The sequence below is a fragment of the Myotis lucifugus genome, unplaced genomic scaffold (genome assembly GCF_000147115.1).
Source record: "Myotis lucifugus unplaced genomic scaffold, Myoluc2.0 scaffold_546, whole genome shotgun sequence".
Classification (NCBI taxonomy): Eukaryota; Metazoa; Chordata; class Mammalia; order Chiroptera; family Vespertilionidae; genus Myotis; species Myotis lucifugus.
The window spans coordinates 251,651-274,564 of NW_005871594.1; the positions used below are offsets into that span (position 1 = coordinate 251,651).

General features: G+C 40.8%; 2 protein-coding genes and 1 long non-coding RNA gene across 3 annotated transcripts in view; 2 read left to right on the top strand and 1 right to left on the bottom strand.

Moving 5' to 3' along the window:
• The first annotated feature begins 3,830 nt into the window (after nt 1-3,830).
• UBTD2 (ubiquitin domain containing 2) lies at nt 3,831-17,183 on the top strand. Its single transcript, XM_006104126.3, has 3 exons — nt 3,831-3,952; nt 9,086-9,322; nt 16,372-17,183. The coding sequence occupies exons 1-3, from the start codon at nt 3,919-3,921 to the stop codon at nt 16,767-16,769; spliced, it is 669 nt and encodes a 222-aa protein (XP_006104188.1). The 5' UTR covers nt 3,831-3,918; the 3' UTR covers nt 16,770-17,183.
• Nucleotides 17,184-18,554: 1,371 nt separating this feature from the next.
• On the top strand, nt 18,555-19,445 carry LOC111823544. Its single transcript, XR_002826587.1, has 2 exons — nt 18,555-18,598; nt 18,700-19,445. It is a non-coding gene; the product is annotated as an uncharacterized LOC111823544 (long non-coding RNA).
• The window catches only part of EFCAB9 (EF-hand calcium binding domain 9), a 13,033-nt gene continuing 9,400 nt past the window's right edge, over nt 19,282-22,914 (bottom strand). Inside the window, exon 5 of the mRNA XM_023745465.1 lies at nt 19,282-19,311. Coding sequence (XP_023601233.1) covers nt 19,282-19,311 — 30 coding nt within the window. The remainder of the gene's footprint in view (nt 19,312-22,914) is intronic.

Here is a 22,914-nt window from a genome sequence, read left to right on the forward strand (position 1 = left end):
TCACAGGAAACCCTACAGATAATTTTTTGCATTTAATATTATTGGCTTGTAGGTATAAGCAAGTCAGATTGCTTTTTTGCATTGGTTCAGATAGTGCTATGTGACAAGAGTATCAAAGGGACAGAGTAACAAATAGTCTAGAACAGCCGTGGGCAAACTATGGCCCGCGGGCCAGATCCAGCCCGTTTGAAATGAATAAAACTAAAAAAAAAAAAAAAAAGACCGTACCCGTTTATGTAATGATGTTTACTTTGAATTTATATTAGTTCACACAAACACTCCATCCATGCTTTTGTTCCGGCCCTCCGGTCCAGTTTAAGAACCCATTGTGGCCCTCGAGTCAAAAAGTTTGCCCACCCCTGGTCTAGAACCATGGTGGGCAAACTGCAACCTTGGCATATTGACACTCTAATCTAGTCTTACTAAGTTTTATCCAGTTGTTCCAAAATATCTTTTATAACTTTTTCCATACCAGGTTCCAAAGTTCATGTTTTGTTTCATTTATTATAAACTAGTGGTTCTCAACTGGGGACAGTTTTGCCCTCCAGGGTATATTTGGTAATGTCTGAAGATGTTCAAACTTTTCCCTTTATCCTTTGTATTTTCTATAAACAAGAAGAATTACAATTTTAAATAGATTCAAGTTAAACATTTTGGGTAAGAATGGTTCATGTGCCCTCGCCGGTGTGGCTTAGTTGGTTGGAGCTTTGTCCTGTACACTGAAAGGTAGGGTGTTGAACTCCTAGGTTCAGGAGGCAACCTGTCAATGTTACTTTCTCACATGGATGTTTCTCTCTCTCTCTTCTCCTCCCCCACTGCCCCCTCTCCCACACCCCCTTCCTTCCCTCCCTCTGTCCCTTTCCCTCCCTCCCTTTCTCTATAAAATCAATAAATAAAATTTTAAATAGATTATGCTTTAATTGCTTAATTTTTATAAACTTGAGGATCAAAGCATAGTAAAGTACTCATTTCTATAAAAGCCTAATATGCAAATTGTCCCCTCAGGAGTTCGACCAACTGGAAGTTAGATCGCTCGCTATGTTGTGCGTTGACCACCAGGGGGCGGCACGGAACAAATGAAGGCCTGGACCGGCAGCTGGAAGGCCCCGATCAGCCCTGATTGCCGGCCAAGCCTAGGGACCCTTCCCATGCATGAATTTCATGCACCGGGCCTCTAGTTTCTATTATAAAATCATAGCACTAAAAATGATATATGTAACATCTACACTAATAAAAGGGAAATATGCAAATTGACTGTATCTTTGTGACACCCCACAGCCAATCAGGAGTGAGTATGCAAATTAACCCAACAAAGATGGAGGGTTGATTTGCATACACAGGTGCCAAGCGCCTGGGGGCGGGGTGGCCACTTGTGCACGCCGGTGCCAAGCAGCCTGGGTCCTGGAGACGGGCGTCCTTGGGACCCAGACCGCTCTGAGCTTGTAGGCCCGGAGTGCCCGTGGTCGGTCGTTCAGGGACCCCCGGCCACTCTGGGCCTACGTGCACAGGCGCTGAGCAGCCGGGGACCGGGTGCTTGTGTGTGCAATGACACCAAGCAGCTTGCGTCCGGGGGCAGGTGTGGCTCTGAGCCTGTAGGCCCGCATGTAGGTGCCGAGTGGCCGTGGGCAGGGCGGGAACATCCCCAGGACCCAGGTGCTCTGAGCTGGCGCAAGCACAAGCAGCCGGGGGCGGGGCAGGAACGTCCCCTGCAGCGAGCGTGCAGACAGCAGGGTCCTGCTTGCCCCTGGCCGTGGCAGCGAGGGGCAAGCAGTCCTCCGCAGGGCCCCTACAGAGAACAGACACCAGGGCCCTGCTTGTCCCTGGCTCTGGTGGTGAAGGGCAAGCAGGCCCCCACAGAGAGCAGCCACCAGGGCCTGTGGTGGCATCAAGCAGGCAGGTCCGCAGGGAGCAGAGAACCACGGGGAGCAGGCCTAAGCCGACAGTAGGACATCCCCTGAGAGCTCCCAGATTGGAGAGGGTGCAGGTCGGGCTGAGGGTCCCTACCCCCCTCCCCCATGCATGAATTTCATGCACGGGGCCCCTAGTACTTAGATAAATATGCATACATGTGATCTTTAGTACCTTATCTATTATAGAGGCTGAGTACTTACAAATTGAAGCTGACAGACTAGAAAACTGCATTACCTCCTCCCTTATAATAGGATTCCTCATTGGTGAGCCAGCTATCTCCAAAGAAATGAATTAGGGGGTTGATTGGATGGGGTTGGGGAGGTGGTGCTGCTCACTTAGCTTTTTCTTTGTCCAATCAGATATTCCATTGATTCCGAAACCGGTTTGGCTCAGTGGATAGAGCGTCGGCCTGTGGACTGAAAGGTCCCAGGTTCGATTCCGGTCAAGGGCATGTACCTGGGTTGCGGGCACATCCCCAGTAGGAGATGTGCAGGAGGCAGCTGGTCGATGTTTCTCTCTCATCGATGTTTCTAACTCTCTATCTCTCTCTCCCTTCCTCTCTGTAAAAAATCAATACAATATATTTAAAAAAAAAAAAAAAAGATATTCCATTGGTTATAATGAAGCCCAGGAAGGATGGATCAGTGCTACTAGAAAAACTCAACACATGCTTTATTTTGAGTGAACCTTTGTTATTGATTGGGTATGTGAAAGAAAACATTTCTCAGCCCAGGTAAGACATGGAGTAATATAAGGATAAGAGAGGCCTGGACTTTGAATCTAGTTATAGGGTCATAGTCTTGCCACTTCTTGATCTTGAGCAAGTCTTTTATCCTTGTTAGCTCTTACATTACTTCCTGTAAAATAGTAAAGGTGGCTTGTACCATCTAAGGTTTCCTCCACCTCTAAATTCTCAGACAGTAGAGAGGATATCCTATATAATAAAAGCCTAATATGCAAATTGATCGAACGGCAGAACAACTGGTTGCTATGACGGGGGCAGATGCTCAATGCAGGAGCTGCCCCTAGGCCCCAGGCCAGCCAAGACGGGTGCCAGCAGGGGCGCTCTGATCACCCCGCCCGTTGCCCCATAGATTGGCCCTGATCACCAGCCAGGCCTAGGGACCCTACCCATGCACGAATTTCATGCACCGGGCTTCTAGTGGTTATGATAACTGTTGGCATGTTAATGCTTTTATTTTAGGCATTTTAATCTCCATATCCTATTTTTATTTTGGCAGTTCGCTGCTTTAGATTAAGGGAATATATGTTATATGTATGTATGTATAAATAGTGCATTCTGAATTTATATGAGAATAAAATATTTTACAAGTATCTTTTTAGGGTAGCACAATCTGCTATGGAATGGTCTGTAGGATCTACTCTTACCTCTTAGAGTGGCAGGAAAATTTCCCTTTTCATGATTTTAAGACTCATTTTCTAAAGTGGGAGCATCATCTCAGTCCTAGTCCTTGCTGCTTTACAGTCTTCAGAATTATTTGAAACAACATTTTGTCTTTGACGGTGACCCCTTTTTCTTTTCTTCTTCTTTTTTTTTTTTTTTTTTTTTTTACTCCCTGTCAGCTATTGTGTTAGGGAAAGTGATGCTTTCAGTCTTCAAGTCTGCTGAAGTTATTTTGCCTTGAGTTATATCTTGATATTTACCTTATCTATGCATTATGACTTCTTGTTTCTTCATTTGAAGAATTCGATTATTAAATCCCGGTTTTCAAAGCGGGGACAAAAGCAGGAAAATGACTGTAAACACATTTCACTTTGGAAATCATTGTTTTTAATCATTAAAAGTGTCAAAATTAGTTAATGCAAAGTGCATTCAATTGTGGAGTAAAAATATTTAAGATTATGTTGCTATTTAAATCTGAGAAGCAAGCCTTTCTTGTTTTTATTCCATGTTAGAGCTCTTTGTCACAGAGTGGGAAGAAGTGTTGAAAGGTTATAAGGAAAGATAAGGAGAAGATGAATGTGATTTAAGAGGCTTCTGAGAAGATGAATTTTTGGCAATGTGTCTTGATAAAAACAGGTATTTTTTTAGATGTCTTTTTAAAAATTAGATTTCTGCCCTAGCTGGTTTAGCTCAATGGATAGAGCGTCGGCCTGTGTACTGAAGGGTCCCAGGTTCGATTCTGGCCAAGGGCACATGTCTGGGTTGTGGGCTCAATCCCCAGTAGGGGGCGTGCAGAAGGCAGCCAATCAATGATTCTCTCTCCTCATTGATGTTTCTATCTGTCTCCCTCTTCCTTCCTCTCTAAAATCAGTAAAATACATTTTTTTAAAAAAATTAGATTTCTGCCTTAGCCAGTTTTCTCAATGGTTAGAGTGTCAGCCCGAGTGACTGAAGGGTGTCGAGTTGGATTCCAGTCAGGCACAAACCTCAATTGCAGGCTCTATTACCAGTCCCTGATCAGGGCACATGCGGGAGGCACTAATCAATGTATCTCTTTCATATCAGTGTTTCTGTCTCTCCTCCCTTCCACTCGCTCAAAAAAAAATTTTTTTTTTTTCAATGGAAAAAATATCCTCGGGTGAGAATTAACAAAAAAATTTGTTTCTTTAATCTTTTATTTCTTTTTTAATATATTTTTATTGATTTCAGAAAGGAAGGGCGAGAGAGAAACATCAATGATGACAGAGAATCATTGATTGGCTGCCTCCTGCATGTCTCCTACTGGGGGGCCTGCAACCTGGACATGTGCCCTTGACGGGAATCAAACCTGGGACCCTTCAGTCCGCAGGCCAACACTCTGTCCAAATGAGCCAAACATACTAGGGCCAATCTTTCGTTTCTTATATGCATGGAATAAAACTAAGTATGGTTGCTTGCCTGCAATTTAAAGATTAAGAAACAAATATGGTGAATAAGAGCTGTTTTCTGTCTTTAAATCAGAGCATAGTACTTAGTCCTATTTATATGAGTAATATTGAATATCTGTTTTAGTGTCAGGAGTCAGTTGTGTGAAGCAGGTACATCTGAAAGTTTCAGAGCATAAAATATCTAAATGAGTATACATATTTTATATCTGTTTTTACATAATTAGAAATGGTTTACTTGGTGCAAATAGAGCTACTTAGCTCCTTAGGCTGATTTCTGTATCCAACTATTTGCAGAAATGCATTTTTGTGATATCAGCTAAAATCAAAACACAAGATTCAGTGAGCAAATTCTTAGAAAATGTACTCTGATAAATGCACAGGAAGTGCATGACAATCAGAACAATTCTTTTTTTTTTAAATATATTTTATTGATTTTTTACAGAGAGGAAGGGAGAGAGATAGAGAGTTAGAAACATCGATGAGAGAGAAACATCGACCAGCTGCCTTCTGCACATCTCCTACTGGTGATGTGCCCGCAACCCAGGTACATGCCCTTGACCGGAATCGAACCTGGGACCCTTCAGTCCGCAGGCCGACGCTCTATCCACTGAGCCAAACCGGTTTCGGCCAGAACAATTCTTTTTAAGATTAGGAAGGGTCACTACAATACTTATTTGTAGTTTAATTATATACCAATCAATAATCATATGTGCTATACAAAACTAACTTTTTGAGCTCTCATTACAATCCTACATATTTATGTGTAATAGGAGCATAATTTGTCGGGCTTTTTTAATTACGTTTTTATTGATTTTAGAGTAGGGGGAGAGAGAGAAACATTGATGAAAAAAGAGAACCACTGCCGAAACCGGTTTGGCTCAGTGGATAGAGCATTGGCCTGCGGACTGAAGGGTCCCAGGTTCGATTCCAGTCAAGGGCATGTACCTGGGTTGCGGGCACATCTCCAGTGGGAGATGTGCAGGAGGTGGCTGGTCGATGTTTCTCTCTCATCGATGTTTCTAACTCTCTATCTCTCTCCCTTCCTCTCTGTAAAAAATCAATAAAATATATTTAAAAAAAAGAAAAGAAAAGAAAAAAGAGAAGCACCAATAACGCTGCCTCCTCCACACCCCCTACTGGGAATCGAGCTTGTAACAAGCTCTCAGTGCATGGGACAGCACTCAACCAACTAGCCACACTGGCCAGGGTTCATGGGAGCAATAGTTTAAATGCTTTTGCTAAATGTTGTTTTTCTTTTTTCAGTTAGTTCATGTAACATAAGGTAAGTTAGGTAATAAACTATATTTAGTTTCTTTAACATGAAGCTTTTAGCCTCAGTGAAAATTCTGCACTGCTCATTGGTTTCTCTAAAATAATATTTTATGTTGCAGAGTTTTTAAAGTATTTTAGTAATGGACATTCGATAGTCAGATATTCTGAATTACATATGTTTGTTATATAGGTAAAAATAATGAAGATCCAGACAGATAAAGGCAAGCTTACTTCATGTCACAAACTTACTTTTCTTTACTTTTGCACAAAGTAATTACTTTGGAACTTTTGACAGCATATAGATTTGAAAATGGATGTGGAATGATCATTATCCTTATGCAGCATAATGTATCGTATTCTCTTTATGGAACTTTGTTCTTACGGTTTTACAGATCCGGGGATGTGCGATAAAGCTACCTCATATTTGTAAGGAGGGTGCTTTTACTTTTACGAAGTATTTTCTACCTTTATTATGATACTAGAGACTCAGTGCACGAAATTCCTGCACTCAGGGGGTCTCTCAGCCCGGCCTGTGCCTTCTCGCAGTCTGGGAGCCTTCAAGGGATGTCCGACTGACAGGGAGTGGGCCTAAGCCGTCAGTCGGACATCCTTAGCACTGCCGTGGAGATGGGAGAGACTCCCACCACCGCCACTGTGCTCGCCAGCTGTGAGCCTGGCTTCTGGCTGAGCGGCACTCCCCCTGTGGCAATGCACTGACCACTAGGGGGCAGCTCCTGCATTGAGCATCTGTCCCCTGATGGTCAGTGCGCATCATAGCGATCGGTCGTTCCGCCATTCGGTTGATTTGCATATTAGCCTTTTATTATATAGAATGGGATAGTTTTTCTGTTGGGTTCCTCTGTTTGAGGGCCTCTTTCAAGTTTCTTTGGTATAAGTACTGAGGTTCTGTAGGTTTTGCTGCTGTTTTTGCCTTTTGCCTTGTGATTCTCACAATGACAGACTTATACCAGGCTATCTCTCCAATAGATGTAATACAGTTGAGGCTAGAAAATTCTGTGGAACTACTCAGATAGACCCGAAACTTTATTAAAATACGTATCTACCCATCACATCCTGTCTCCCACTTCTTACTCAGTAAACTAATGTTCAGTGTACTCTGCAAACTATTTCTGAGTCACCTAAAGATTAATCTATCAGAAAATAAAATTTACCTTTCATATTACGTTTTTGGTGGAATCAGGAGGTGAATTGTGATTATCTAACACATTTGGGACACCTTTTGGCAAATAATGTTCTACCTGCATTTATCTGTATTTTTTGTAAGATGCAGTGAAAAGTCTTAGTAGATTGTGTTTCTCACATTTGAATTAAACCTGCTGCTAAATAATTTTCCTTCTCTGCTATGTACACCCTTTTAGAACTCAACTGGTTTGCATTTCACCAGGACAGGTTAGAGGGCCAAAAAGTACAGTGAGTCAAAGTATTGAGTGTTTTAAGAGAAAAACAGCTGGCCAGTAGCATGGTGTACTACTATGAAGGTGAGAGGATGAGAACTGATGTGTGCCGCCTGGAAATAAAGAGGCTAGATGGGGTAAAGAGAGCATGGTTTAATTCAAGTGTTGGACCAGATATGCCTTGCAGCATTAGTTGGTCCTGTTATCCAGAAACAGTCTGGTATAGGATGTAGAGATTGGCCAGGCTGGAGTAATTTTGTTTTCTTTCTGTAATGAATAGCCCAAATTTAATTTGGCCCTCGGCCAGTGAGGGAGTGGTTAATTTCATGGATTCCTTAGAACCATTTTGGCAGTAATTTCTTTTAAATTAGTGTTCTTCCTACAATTAAATATAGAACATTGAATTTTGATGTACACCCTCTCCTTCCCACCTACTCTGTCATTTATGTCCCACCCACTCTTACCCAACACTTTAGTGAGCTTCAGTCTTTTTACCTATTTTTCCATCTATCAAGCTATTTTTTATGTATGGCACCATAAGGGAAGATTGGTTCTGTATGTCAGTGTGAGATCAGTGATTATGGGCCAAGTAAGTATCTGGGTGCAGAGAAGCGGCATGGGACTTGTTCTGGCATTTCTGCTCTGTAACATTCTCTCAGGAGCTATGCTGCCACTTAGGGCAAAACAGGAGTGGACTCTTGTCCTCTTTTTTCTTCTCTTAGATGGAAACTACAGTAGGATTTTGTAGTTCTTCTGCTCCTGTGGTTGGTGCGTCTCACCTGTTCCAATCCTAGTTCCTCCAAAGAGTGAAGCACTGATTCTGTCCCTTTTTGTTACCCCTTTCTAAACTAGCTCCTTATGAATTTCAGAGCAAGTCACTCAACAGTTCTTGACTGAAGTTCAGAGGGGGGTTCCTTTGTGGAGCTGGTAGTTTAGCTGCTCTTCTCTCACCACAAATCAGTCTTTTCCCTCTGTGCCATTTCTCAGTAGTTCCTACTTACTGGCTTCATATGTCCAGGGGTCCTGAGATTCAAGCTATTGTTGCCATTTGGTTTCCCTAGTATCTCACATCTTAAGGTATCTCTCTTTTGTGGCACCCTTTGACTCTTTTCATTTTTTAAAATATATTCTCATTGATTTCAGAGAAGAAGGGAGAGGGAGAGAGAGATAGAAACATCAGTGATGAGAGAGAGTCATGGATTGGCTGCCTCCTGCACACCCCCTACTTGGGATCGAGCCTGTAACCGAGGCATATGCCCTTGACCGGAATCGAACCTGGGACCCCCCAGTCCGCAGTCCAACACTTTATCCACTGAGTCAACCAGCTAAACTCTTTTTAAATCCTGTCGTTATTGTCCCGTGAAACACTTAATACTATTTTTCTAGGTAATTTTTTTAAATCATCCTTTGGAGAAGGCATACCAAGTGGAAAGAACTCCTAACTTGTCACTGGAAGTTTTGGGTCGAGCCATTTAATGTCTCCATTTGCTCTTATAGTTCTAAATTAGGTTAGGGGAATTTCAGAAGGCAAGAAATAGCTAGAGGCAAACTTTTAACTATAATTTGATGAAAGAATCAACGAGGAATGACCAGATAATTTTTAACACTTACATCTTTTGTAAATTTTGGTTTTGATGTTAGCCTTTTATTCTCAGTTGCTTTAGGTCGCAACCAGCCTTTGAAAAAGGAGAAACCTAAATGGAAAAGCGATTATCCCATGACAGATGGACAGCTGCGCAGCAAAAGGGATGAATTTTGGGATACTGCACCAGCTTTTGAAGGCCGTAAAGAGATTTGGGATGCCTTGAAGGCTGCAGCACATGCTTTTGAGAGCAATGATCATGAACTGGCACAAGCAATCATTGATGGTGCAAACATAACGTTACCACATGGTAGGTGATCCTCAAGGACAACGGGGAACCCAGTGGGTTCATGTCTAATAGTAAGAAACCAAATGGGAAGTGTTCGTTTACTTGCTGTGCATTATTCTACCTTTCTTTTTTTTTTTTCTAAAAGGGAGCATTTCTCTTTGCTTCTTTGTGTTTATTTAACTAGAGGTAGGTTTACTTGATATGTCTATATTCTAACTTTGAAAATATTTTTAATCTCAAGAATTAGAACTGTTGTTTACTTGTTAACTTGTACTTTTTAGCTTCCACTCAACCTAGTTCTCCATCAAGGTCCCAATTTCCTAGAGCTTCTACTTCACTGGTTTTCTACTTGCACGAAAGTGGTAGTCTCAAATGTAGATCTCAGAAGTCATAGACTCAGTGGATGCTCCTTTAGTCATTATACTTTTTCATCAAGACTATTTTTAGCATATACTTAGAAATGAATCTCATGTGATCCTAAGGACAGTTTCTATGATTGTAGCTCTGAGCATTATTAGAAACCTTTGCTTAGAAATGTGAAAGCTATGGTTTTTTTTAAATATGTTTTTACTGATTTTTAGAAAAGGGAAGGGAGAGGGTTAGAGGGAGAGAAATTTTGGATAAGAGAGGAACATTATCTATCAGTTGCCTCCTGTACACACCCCTGCTGGAGATCGAGCCAGCAACCCGGACATGTACCCTGACCTGGAATCGAACTGGTGACCTCTTGGTTCCTGGGTCAACGCTCAACTGCTGAGCCACACCAACTGGACATGGAATGTGAAAGCTTTGAATATTTTCCAGGGACACATATATACTGGACCCATGCACATCCTCTTGCTCGGTCTCCTTGATTAGACACACGCAAAAATGTTCATGCTATATAAGATTTAGGTGTTAATTTATCTTTTTTTAAATTTCTATATTTATAAATTTATTTTTCTCTTCAGTTTTTCAAGTTAATATTTTTCTAAGTTGTTCCTTTAGCCGTATATATATATATATATATATATATATATATATACACATACAAATATGTATACTAGGGGCCCGATGCACTAAATTCGTGCAAGAGTAGGCCTTCCTTCCCCGCTGCCGGCACCGGCTCCCCTCTGGCACCCAGGACCCGGGCTTCTCTTGCAGCCTCAGCTTCTTCCGGAAGCTCGTCCGGTCTAATTAGCATATTATGCTTTTATTAATATGCTAATTAGACCAAACAGCCGAACAACCTTCTGGACAAAGCCGCGGGGGCCATGGCAGAGGCGGTTAGGGGCGATCAGGCAGGCAGGTGAGCAGTTAGGGGAGATCAAGCAAGCAGGTAGAGTGGTTAGGGGCGATCAGGCAGGCAGGCGAGTAGTTAGGAGCCAGCGGTCCTGGATTGGGAGAGGGATGTCCAATTGCCAGTTTAGGCCCGATCCCTATGGGCCTAAACTGGCAGTTGGACATCCCCCGAGGGGTCCCGGATTGCCAGGGTATAGGCCAGGCTGAGGCCTTGGGTCGCCCCCCCCCCCCCCCGCCCCTGTGCACAAATTTCGTGCACTGGGCCTCTAATAGATAATAAAAGTCTAAGCGACTGTTATGGCGGAACGACCAGTCATTATGATGCACACTGACCACCAGGGAGCAGACACTCAACACAGGGCTGCCCCCCCGGTGGTCAGTGCACTACCACAGGGTGAGCATCGCTCAGCCAGAGATAAGGAACAGCGAGCACGTGGGTGGTAAGGAGCAAGGGGTCCTGGACTGCAAGAGGGATGTCCGACTGCTGGCTTTGGCCCGATCCCCTCAAACACCCCCCAAGGGCTGCGGGAGGGCACAAGCCAGGCTGAGGGACCGCACCCCATTCCCAGTGCACCGGGCCTCTAGTGTGTGAGTGTGTGTGTGTGTGTGTGTGTGTGTATTCAGCTGTATGCATTGTTTCCTATTTTTATTATACCTTTATTGTTCCTTTTTCATTATCTTCCTTTGTTTATATTTTCAGAAGAACAGTGCCTTTTACTGTTTAATCATCAGCTTTATGTCCTTTGACTCTTTTTAAAATAAAATGTGTTTAACTGTCTTTCCCAATTTTCTAAATTTCCATTAATTTTCTGAATGAACTCTGCTCCCAAGAAACTTTTTTTTTAATTAAATCTTTATTGTTCAGATTACATTTGTTCCTCTTTTTTTTTCCCCCCATAACTCCCCTCCTCCCAGTTCCCGCCCCACCCTCCGCCCTCACTCCCCACCCACTGTCCTCATCCATAGGTGCACGATTTTTGTCCAGTCTCTTCCCGCATCTCCCATTCCCCTTTCCCAGTCCATTCCCTTTCTATGTCCCTGATTCATTATAATCACCAGTTCATTCTGTACATCAGATTATTTATTCACTTGATTCTTAGATTCACTTGTTGATAGATGCATGTTTGTTGTTCACAATTTGTATCTTTACCTTTTTCTTCCTCTTCTTAAAGGATACCTTTCAGCATTTCGTATAATACTGGTTTAGTGGTGATGAACTCCTTTAGCTTTTCCTTATCTGTGAAGCTCTTTATCTGACCTTCAATTCTGAATGATAGCTTTGCTGGATAAAGTACTCTAGGTTGTAGGTTCTTGGTATTCAGCACTTTGAATATTTCTTGCCATTCCCTTCTGGCCTGCAAAGTTTCTGTTGAGAAATCAGCTGACAGTCGTATGGGTATTCCCTTGTAGGTGATTGAGTCTCTTTCTCTTGCTGCTTTTAAGATTCTCTCTTTGTCTTTTGCTCTTGGCATTTTAATTATGATGTGTCTTGGTGTGGTCCTCTTTGGATTCCTTTTGTTTGGGGTTCTCTGCGCTTCCAAGAAACTTTTTGCCCTGGCTGGTGTGGCTCAGTTGGTTGGGTCCCATGCATCAAAAGGTTGTTTGTCTGATTTCACAGATTATTTTTATTGATAATTTATGATCCTGGATATTTAATTTGGGTAGAGGATAACCATGAAATGAAATCGTATTTGACTTTATGATCTGGATTTTCCCCTCTTTGGTTTTACTTTAAAACTCTAGAACATATTTATAATTCAGTTTATAAGAAACTGTAAGAAAAAGTAAATCAGAAAACTTCATGTTAAATACTAGTAAACTACAAGTTACCTTTCCTAAAAATGTTGAAATATTTGAGCTTCTGAGCAATACAGAGTCTGGATAACTTATTTCCAGCATCACCGATATGTGCTGTCTACCTTGTACTTCCATGGAATTTTCATTTTCACCCATTTGAGGTCTGAAAACTGAACCCAACTTGTTACTCTGAAGAGCAGGAGGGAAAAGACTCAGCTTTCCATTGTGATGGAGGAGTGAGTATTCAGATCTAGGAAGAGATCAAGTGCCTATTAGATTGAACGTTGTGTTGAGGTTGGCACACACTGCTGTTTCAGCATGGTACAAAAGGCTGCCCTGACACCTCTTGTCCTAGTTTCCAGGGAGCCTAAAAATGTTGCCCTTTGACTGCTTTGGTTTGCAGTCCTGCTGTTTTCTATCTGTTGTGGTGCATGAAGATAGAGAAGCATGTGTGGGAACCACTTTAGAGGTCAATTTGATCCTGCCTCGTTTTGCTGATTGAGAAAGGTATTTCAGGTTAAAGAATGTTGCTCAAGGCTGTTTAGCTAGTTAATAACAAGGTTGGGAACTTCATCTTGGTTTCCTGATTCCAAAGGTAATATTACACAAATACATTCTTATACCTACCAGGCTGTCATGACTGGTCCTCCAAAATCAGTGGAATATGTATCTGAAGGTGTTTACTTAATAGAAGTGATGGGTCTTTAGTGAACTCTCCCCTTTCTTTATTCTTCTGATAGCCAGCCCATCTGAAAAACACTGGTAGGTTTCTTTGTCCTAGGACTAAGCTACATAAAGTATATAAACAGTGAAGTTTGCATAACTGACCATACCTCTATTTATAAATAACACTAGTGTCCCGGTGAACGAATTTGTGCACATGGAAAGGAAATTAATTAGAAGAAATACTTTAATATCACTATTTGCCCTTTCTCTATAATAGAAGTGTCAACCAAATTTACAATCGACAATGACAGATCGAAACACACACGTGCCATTGGCGCCAGTGAGAGCTTTATGTGTATCACGCATGCACGGGTCAACTTAGCCTTTTATATATATAGATAAACTTGCTTAATTAGACCTGCTTTTTGATTTAGCTAAACTTCTTCCAGCCCAGTGAAGCACCTCAACTTCTCTTTCAGGTAATTGTCAGCAGCACAGCAGTAAATAATCAACATGAAGTAGATTATTATTGTAGATCACGCAGGGAGAACAAATGGTAAAATATTTAACTGCAGCAGTGTTTGACTATATTCTGCGCAGTGAGAAAACCTGAAGTCATTTTTAAGTTCCAGCATTTCTTACTTCTTTTCAGTTGGGTCAAGTTTCTAAACTTTCTAAATCTCCGTTTTCCGGCTAATGAAAAGAAAATAAGATTCTACTGAGTCTCCTATCCATCTACTCCAGGACTTCTGTGAGGATCAAATGAGATGAGACACGTGAAAACGCTTCATGAACATTTGGTTAACGTGTAAAATGTTTGCACTTAGCTATAAAGCAAGTCAGGTTCCTGGGCTGAAGAAACTCCAAGGAGGCTAGTTGCTAGGGAGAGGAAGCGGGGCGTTGCCATGTGATGTCATTACCAAGTGCCCACAGCAACCGTTTCTGGGCTGGGCTGTGGTCCACATTTTGCGTCATGGGGTCTTAGCAGCATAAGCTGCGATTTGGTGGGTTGTTGCTCCAGGGTGGGGGTAGGGCCTGTGTCCTACTTGGGAGAAGTCGAGTGTTGGTTTGTGGGCGCCAGGTCTGTGGTGCCGCTTATTTTTAAATGGCCAGTGCATGTCACGGCAGCTCCTGCATTAAGAATCTGCCCCCTGGTGGTCAGCGCACGTCATAGCTACCAGTGGGACGAACGGACACTTAGCCTTTTATATATATAGGTTGTTACTGGAATGTGATGGTTACTAAAGGGTGTCCCAAAATTCACGCAAGAAGTAATTTTGATAGAAAACAGGTTTATAATTAAAAATTGTAAATTTTTTATTGATTCATAAAGTATACAGTATAGGGTTATGTATGGAATAGCATATCGGGTAAATGGCCTCCATGGCTTTGCTGGCACATACGTACTCTTTTGTTATTGCCTGAGCAGCCACATTTTCGAAGAAGAATGGTCTAATGATGCCTCCAGCCCAAAATCCGCACCAAACAGTGACACGTTGTGGATGCATTTGTTTCTCAACAATCACTCGTGGATTTTCTGAACCCCAAATGCGACAATTTTGTCGATTAACCAAGCCATCAAGATGAAAATGAGCCTCATCGAAATTCAGCCACATTTATGCAAAACGGTCATGGAAAATTTCAACAAAAGAGTGCGTATGTGCCTGCAAAGCCATGGAGGCCATTTACCCGATATGCTATTCCATACATAACCCTATACTGTATACTTTATGAATCAAAAAATTTACAATTTTAAATTACAAACCTGTGTTTTCTATCAAAATTACTTCTTGCGTGAATTTTGGGATACCCTTTAGTTACTAGTGTGGGGAACTGCTGGTGATCACAACTGTGCTTGGAGTATATCCATTTCTACAATGTAATAGCCGTGTTCAGATTCATTAGTAAACAGCACAGGCTGAACAATGTCGATAAACAGAGGAAAGGGGGCAAACATGGATGTTATGCTTGGTGACTTAGTGCTCACCTCAGCTCATATTATGTAACTAGAAGACAGACCCAGTTGAACCCATGGTAGGTTGGTGACTGTTGAGGTCTCATTTCCGATGCTTTGTATTTTCAGCCTATTGATGTGACCATAAAGATCGGCTTATTAACTCACTTGTTCATTGATAACCATTTCTCAGTGTGCCACTCCCCATATTTATTAACTTGTGTATAAGTGTTTTGAGTGTGGTAGATGTTTTTTATCCACATTGAAAATCAGCTAACATTAATGTTTCAGTTTGCATAAAGGACACATTATGAGTAACCTTACAATGAAACATTTATTGAGTATGCTTTCAAGCTTCCCCTAAGGAGAAGTCCTAGGAATTATAATGCAGTTCATGTGTTATTAAAAAAATTAGTCACTAATACTTTCTTTTAAACCATAAATACTTTTTTCCTTCTTCTGAGCGCCAGCTGGTTATAAACTTAATACCCATTTTGTTCTTTCTTTTTAACCCGTAGCTTCTCTGTAACATTGACTAATTGGGGTTAATAAAACACCTCCATTATTTCTTTGGTAATTGTGCTAATGAGATTCATATATAAGCCATGAGCCAGTGGCATCTCGAGTTTGTGATCTCTGTGGACTATAAGGGCTCTGGCCAGGTACTTGGATTTAGAAAGTCTAGGCAATAAGAAAACCACTCTAGAATTCTACTGTGTTGTAGTGAATTAGATTTAGAGATCCTTTTTTTTGCTTTTTCTTTTTTAAGGTAGTTGATTCTTTCTTGAAAAGATATCCCAGTGCAATTTGAATCTCTCCCTTAATTTGGCCTAAGCATTAATGATATTAGTAAATTTGAATTTTGTGTGCTCTTTTTTCCTTTATCCTTTAATGAACGTGTGAATTAGGTATGAAATGACCTAAAAGAAATGAGGGTAAGGAGCTAGAGCCCTGGTTAATGTAAAATTAGATAAACATTCAAAAAATTGGTGATGGGACATTATTATTGATGGTCAGTTGACAGTGACTGCCATTATTTTAGTATTTTTCTCTATCATGGCAGGAGATGCTTGAGCATTTTGCAAGGTATAAAAAAAACTGCAGCCGAAACCGGTTTGGCTCAGTGGATAGAGCGTCGGGCTGCGGACTGAAAGGTCCCGGGTTCGATTCCAGTCAAGGGCATGTACCTGGGTTGCGGGCACATCCCCAGTGGGAGATGTGCGGGAGGCAGCTGATCGATGTTTCTCATCAATGTTTCTAACTCTCTATCTCTCTCCCTTCCTCTCTGTAAAAAATCAATAAAAAAATATATTTAAAAAAAAACAACTACATTTATTTAGATTAAATTCTTATTCATATCTTCTTCCTGAAGGTTCACTTACAGAGTGCTACGATGAACTGGGAAACAGATACCAGCTCCCAGTCTATTGCCTGGCACCACCTATCAACATGATAGAGGAAAAGAGCGACATAGAGACTCTAGATATTCCTGAGCCACCTCCTAATTCTGGATATGAATGTCAGCTCCGTTTGCGCCTTTCCACTGGCAAAGACCTCAAACTTGTAGTCCGCAGCACAGACACAGTGTACCACATGAAGAGGCGGCTCCACTCAGCAGAGGGAGTGGAACCGAGCAGTCAGCGGTGGTTCTTTTCTGGCAGACCTCTCACCGACAAAATGAAGTTAGAAGAGCTGAAGATCCCAAAGGACTACGTTGTACAGGTTATAATGAGCCAACCTTTGCAAAACCCAACACCAGTTGAGAACTGATCTGGTCCTATTGGCTGGTTCCCAGACCCCTCCCACTCCTTTGTATTGTTGTTTCCTACTCTATGGCGTGAAATTTATTTTCACTGCTCTGAATTCCGTATAATGGATTTAGTTCTGAGGAATTACCAGTGAAAAATTCCATCTGTGATGGAGACCAACAAAAATAATTAATAAAACACAAAGAGCTAGCATTTGAGACTCATGTAATTACAATTTCTAATTTGAGGGGCAGTTAAGAAATAGATAACCATTTATTTTCAAACACTCAGCAACTATGTAATGGCTGTATTTAAATGATTTGGACTGTACATAGAACATCGCATCAATGAACAGCACCAAGCACCTTGTGAATACAGAGTTTTTATAAAAATAAAATATAACTTCCAAAAATCATCAATAACAATGATAAAACTTGAGCTTTTTAGCATGGAAACTGGAAAGAGCAGTATTTGAGGTTTGCTTCTATTCTGGTCTTAATTCTTTGCTTAATTAATATTTAGTCATTAAGGATTAGAGATTGGCAAATTTTGTCTCAGTATTGCTTTCCTCATTCCCATATGTTGAGCTTTTTATTTACATTCACACTAAATTTTGATGCCTTCCAGCACATTGGTGGCAGGCGTCCTCTGGAACACTAGGCAATAATTTAGTCAGTGCAATCAGATCTCTGATTTTCAACTGATACTCAGTTGAAAAGTCTCTTCTCTTACTACATAGGTATTTTGAAAAGTGTGTATAACAAAGTGGTTTTCATATCCAGGCTTAGAAGGTTACTACTATTTAATACCTTAAATTGTTCTCTCCACTCTGCTTGGAACTTTTCAGAACTGTGCTCCCAAATACATGGATACTGGGCCAGGGAATGCAGGGAATCAAGTACAGCTATTTCCACTGTACGATAATAAAGTCATTCTCTTTCTCCTCCAATTTGCAGGAAGGGTGTAAGGAAACCCATTCCATCTGTGCCTAGAAGAATTGTGCCTATTTTCAGTCATTTAGAGAAAATTTCGACTCATAAATTACTAATATGAAAGGTTTACTGATGTCACTTTAACATCAGCAGTGAGACCAAATGATGAAACATTGCTTTATACTTGAGTGCTTTCCTGTTCACTGCTACCTTAGTTATGCTGGATGACCGTTTTCCTCTCTCCTCTTGCCTAGTAAAGAGGCAGATTAAGAACCATCCCCAGATTTGACTGTAGAGGACTGGAAAATCCAGAGAGATAACCTGATTCTTTTGTACTGTGACTGAGTAAAGCTGCCAAGGATTATATTTAACTTGGAGCCTTTTCAAGGTTGGTTCCATTAGTGAGAGAAGGGGCTACCACATGATCACTGTACCCCTGAGAATCCATGAGATGGAAAATTAGAGGAAGAAGGTACTTATGCTGTTTGCAGCAGGGAAATAATCAAACCTCCACACCTATTTGGATGTGAAGCACTATTACTAATTTCAGTGGCAAAATGAAGCTGCTAATTAGTCTAAAGGTAATGTTCAAAATGGTATTAAACTTCCTATAGCCTGCTAGATCCTGTATAATAAAAGCCTAATATGCTAAGCATCCAGTTGACCTGTTGGCCATTCAACCAATCAAAGCGTAATATGCTAATGATGATATGCTAAGGCCGCTCAACCACTCGCTATGACATGCATTGACCACCAGGAGGCAGACAGTCAACCAGTCACTGATGTGCACTGACCCCCAGGGGGCAGATGCTCCAACTAGTAGGTTAGCTTGCTGCTGGGGTCCAGCCGATAGGGACTGAATGAGACAGGCTGGACATGCCCTGAAGCCCTCCTGCGGTCCCTCCCCAGCCCAAATCATGTACCCGTGGGGTCCCTCGACCTGGCCTGCACCCTCACAATCTGGGGCCCCTTGGGATGTTGGAGAGCTGGTTTCGGTGCAATCCTGCAGGCCAGGCCGAGGGACCCCACTGGTGCACGAATTTGTACACCGGGCCTCTAGTATAATATTTATCATTGTAACACGTGTTTCTGAGAGCTTTAACTACTTCCCTTTTTAATGAAATTATTTGAATGATTGTGGCTACATTTAATTTGAGTTTGCTGATAATTGAATCTAAATCCAACAGGATACAGCAGCATTAATTCCAAAGGAGTCTTTATATATGGAGTTGGAGGTATGTGAATGCCCCATCATTAAATAGTTTTCATTCATTTGTGTGCCACATTGAATTAGCAACATCTCTCAAAGTTTGTCAATTGGGAAAAAAGTGTTCAAACCTATTTTTCTTAAGTAAATCTGGTGATATCATTAATAATCTATGGTTGGTGGAAGGTCTTTTTTGTTTGTTGAAGATTTAAGCTCTCAAGAGTTTATTTTAAAGGAACATATACTTTGAATAACAAATACTGGGCATGTTTAACTAACCTAGGTGAGAAAACTATGGTGCTGTTTAATTGTAAATAGATTGACATAAGATTGGACCAATACTTGATGTGTACAATTTTAGTATGTAGGATTTTGTGCTTTTTTTAAAAAAAAGTTCAAATTTTCTCTTTGTCTTTGCCTTTTTTCTGTGTGGTTTTTTTTTATTGTTACTCTCTACAATAAGGGTAATTTGCCTCATTCTAATAAAACGTCTAAAAAGCTTTTCCTCTTTTTTAAAACTTCAACTCAATAAATAACTTCATTATCATCAGACTTAGAATCTGCTATGCCAAACCATATGTGGTCATTTATAGATATGCTTTATCTTCAGCATTGAAATCTTGGTCTAAAATAGGTTGTTTTAAGAATCGTGCTGTAAGTCAAAACTCCTAATTCAGTTTTTCAGAAACACTGAGCTCATTTCTTACCCATTTTGGACCAAATTTGCAGGTTTTGACTGTTAAAATTTTTATTTAAAACTAATGGCACGAATTCAATGTGGATTCGTGCACTTTGAAGGGAAATTGATTAGAAGAAATATTTTAATATTGCTATTTTCCTTTTCTCTATAATAGAAGTGTCAGAGATGAAAAAAATTAGTAAAATGTATATGAAAATAATATATAAATTGATTTAATAAATAATAAAAACATAGACGTGACATAAAAACAACAAAAACATATAAAAACATTGATAAAAACAATGACTGATAAATTGATTAAACTTATTCTAATATCTCCCTGAATACCACATTAAGAGTAAAAACACTCGCCCTAACCGGTTTGGCTCAGTGGATAGAGCGTCGGCCTGCGGATTGAAAGGTCCCAGGTTCGATTCCGGTCAAGGGCATAGCCCCAGTAGGGGGTGTGCAGGAGGCAGCTGATCGATGTTTCTCTCTCATTGATGTTTCTAACTCTATCCCTCTCCCTCTCTGTAAAATGTCAATAAAATATTAAAAAAAAAAAAAAGTAAAAACACTTAATACATTCTGTCGACGACGCCAGCTTCTTTTTGCTTCATGGGTATATCATGCCAATAGTTGGTCTTCAGACATATTCTGTTGATGATGCTGCTTTCTTTCAGCTTCAGAATGTCAACAAAAACAACCAAATTCACAATCGACAATGACAGATCAAAACACACACAAGCAATTGGTGCCAGCAAGAGCTTTATATGTATCTTGCATGTGCGAGTCAACGTTTATTTTTAAATTGCCAGTGTATGTACTAGGTGGTTGGGCGGTCAGACGTGCGTACAGTCAGTCAGCCTTTTATATATATAGATAGGTGACACATAGGCATGGGGGGGGAATCCAAACACCAAAGTGAGGAGTCTCTCTCCTGCCCCTCTCCTATTTATTCTCCCAGAGGTAACACCTGTTTCCAGTTTTCTGGGTATCTTTAAAGATCCTGTAGCACTATGGTTCTCAAACTTGAGCATGCATCAGTATTACCTGGAAGGCTATTAAAACACAGATTGCTGGACTCTTTCCCCCAGACACTCAAGTTAGTAGGTCTGAGTGGGGCCCAATAATTTGTATTTCTATAAGTTTCCAGGTGCTGCTGCTGGTCTGATGTATATGAGTATATCATCCACCTTACCCTGTTTTCTTCCATAAATATATGTATGACTTGACACCTGTGATTTTTCTTTAAAATGGTGACTAGTAGGTTGTCCATATAAGTAGAGTTAGATTTGCTCCATTTCCTCTTACAGCTGCAATAGTGTTCCATTGTGGAGTACCACGGTGATTTCAGACAATTGATTCTGGTGAGTGTGGCTGTTTCCAGTCGTTTGCCACTGTGAACCGTCTGCCATGAAATGTCCATTTCTACACTACATGTTTGTGACTGTGTACGTCTATTGAATATACTCCTGAAGAGGTTGAATTGCTAGATCAACGAGTATATACATATGGGGAGTAGATGCTGAACTGCCCCCCAAATAGATTTGACCAATTTAATACTATAGCAGCATGACTGCTCTTATTTCCCTGACTGATCTTTTGGTCTTTGACAATCTATATCCTCTAGTTTTTAATTTGTGTTTTTTCTTTGGGTAAAGGTTAGCATTTTACTGTATATTTTAAGACCATTGGTATTTTTTCCTGTGAATTCTCTTTATGTTTGCCCATTTCCTAGTGCATTTTGGTCTTTACCCTCCTGATTTGCAAGAACTCTTTCTATATTAATGAAATTAGTCATTTTCTATCACATTGTTTTTTCTTTTTATGTAATTTATCGTGTGCAAATTTTAAGTATTTCATGGTCAGATCTATTAGTCTTATGTTTTATGACTTCTGGGTTTTCATAACTTCCAAAGATCTTACCTACTCTGAGATTTTAACAGTTTTATTCCCTTGTATTTATTTTATGGTTTTATTCTGGTGCAAGGAAGGAAGTAGCAACTCAGGTTTACTTTTTTCCAGCTTCCTACCCTACTTTTCCTGATACTACTTATTGAATAATTTTCATCTCTTTTTCCCATTGATGTTTAAAAATCACTATGACAGTTTTTTTGTTTTGTTTGTTTGTTTGTTTGTTTTTTGTTGTTGTTTTCCTACCTACATTGCTTTCTCCATTCATCTGCCTGCCCAGGCCCCAAACCCTCGGAGTCATTTTGACATTTCTTTCTCTTCTGTGAACCCCTATCTATGTGTGTCTTTTGTTTTTCACTATGACAGTTTTTAAGACTACTATTTCAGTAGTCTTTTCTTGTTGATTAGTAAATAAGTAAAATTAGTAATAGGACAAATTAGTAAATAATACCTGTATCCACCTCCAACTCTCAAATGCTATGTTTTAGTGAAGCGAAGAGTGTGGCTGCTACCTCCCTTGTTGTAGCCAGTCTCCCGTGATTCCTGTCCTCTGGCTCTGTCCGGGCTGTTCACAATGGTGACTACCCCGCTCAGCAGGTGTCAGCAATGTTGATTTGGCCTTTTCTAGTCCTTTGTTTTTTGCATGAGCCACCAGATAACACAGAAGAACTAAGGACTAATAGAAATGATTTCACTTTGCTTAATTAGCTGCCTCTAAAATTCTTTCCTTTTTGTGGCTGGTCCTGGACTGAAACTGTAGTCATCTCCTCGGTCAAGCCTGCCATTCACCTGCCCCTGCAACTGCTGCCCCTTGCCACCCACTGCTCAGGCCCCTGAGCAGACTTGCTTTGTCAACCAAGGAATTCTAATGTAACTATGACATAGTCATAATACAGTGTTACTACCATCCAAAGCATGTTAAAGGTACTTGGTCTAATAAGCTCTATCCTTAAAAGCGCAGTGGGTTGACTCAATGTGAAAATAATGAAACTTAATTTTAAGTATACCTACAAATACATTTAAAAAAATTTTTTAGTTTTTTTTTTTTATAGGTTGATACTCCATGGTTAAGTGTTGCGGGCTCAATCCCCAGTGTGGGGTGTGCAGGAGGCAGCTGATCGATGATTCTCTCTCGTCATTGATGTTTCTGTCTCTCTCCCTTGCTCTCTGAAATTAATAAAAATGTCCTATATAATAAAAGCCTAATATGCTAAGGGTCTGGTCGTCCAATCAGGCATTCAACCAGTCAAAGCGTAATATGCTAATGATATGCTAAAGCCACTCAACTGCTTGCTATGACATGCACTGACCACCAGAGGACAGACGCTCCGACCAGTGGGTTAGCTTGCTGCTGGGGTCTGGCCGATCAGGACTGAGCGAGACAGGCCGGACATGCCCTGGAGCCCTCCCGTGGCCCTTTCCTGGCTGGGCA

Coding starts and splice junctions, on each gene's coding strand:
- UBTD2 (XM_006104126.3), top strand. CDS start 3,919: ATGAATTTTTGGCAATGTGTCTTGATAAAAACAG. Junction 3,953..9,085: donor ATGTGTCTTGATAAAAACAG/GTATTTTTTTAG, acceptor TTTTATTCTCAG/TTGCTTTAGGTCGCAACCAG. Junction 9,323..16,371: donor AAACATAACGTTACCACATG/GTAGGTGATCCT, acceptor TTCTTCCTGAAG/GTTCACTTACAGAGTGCTAC.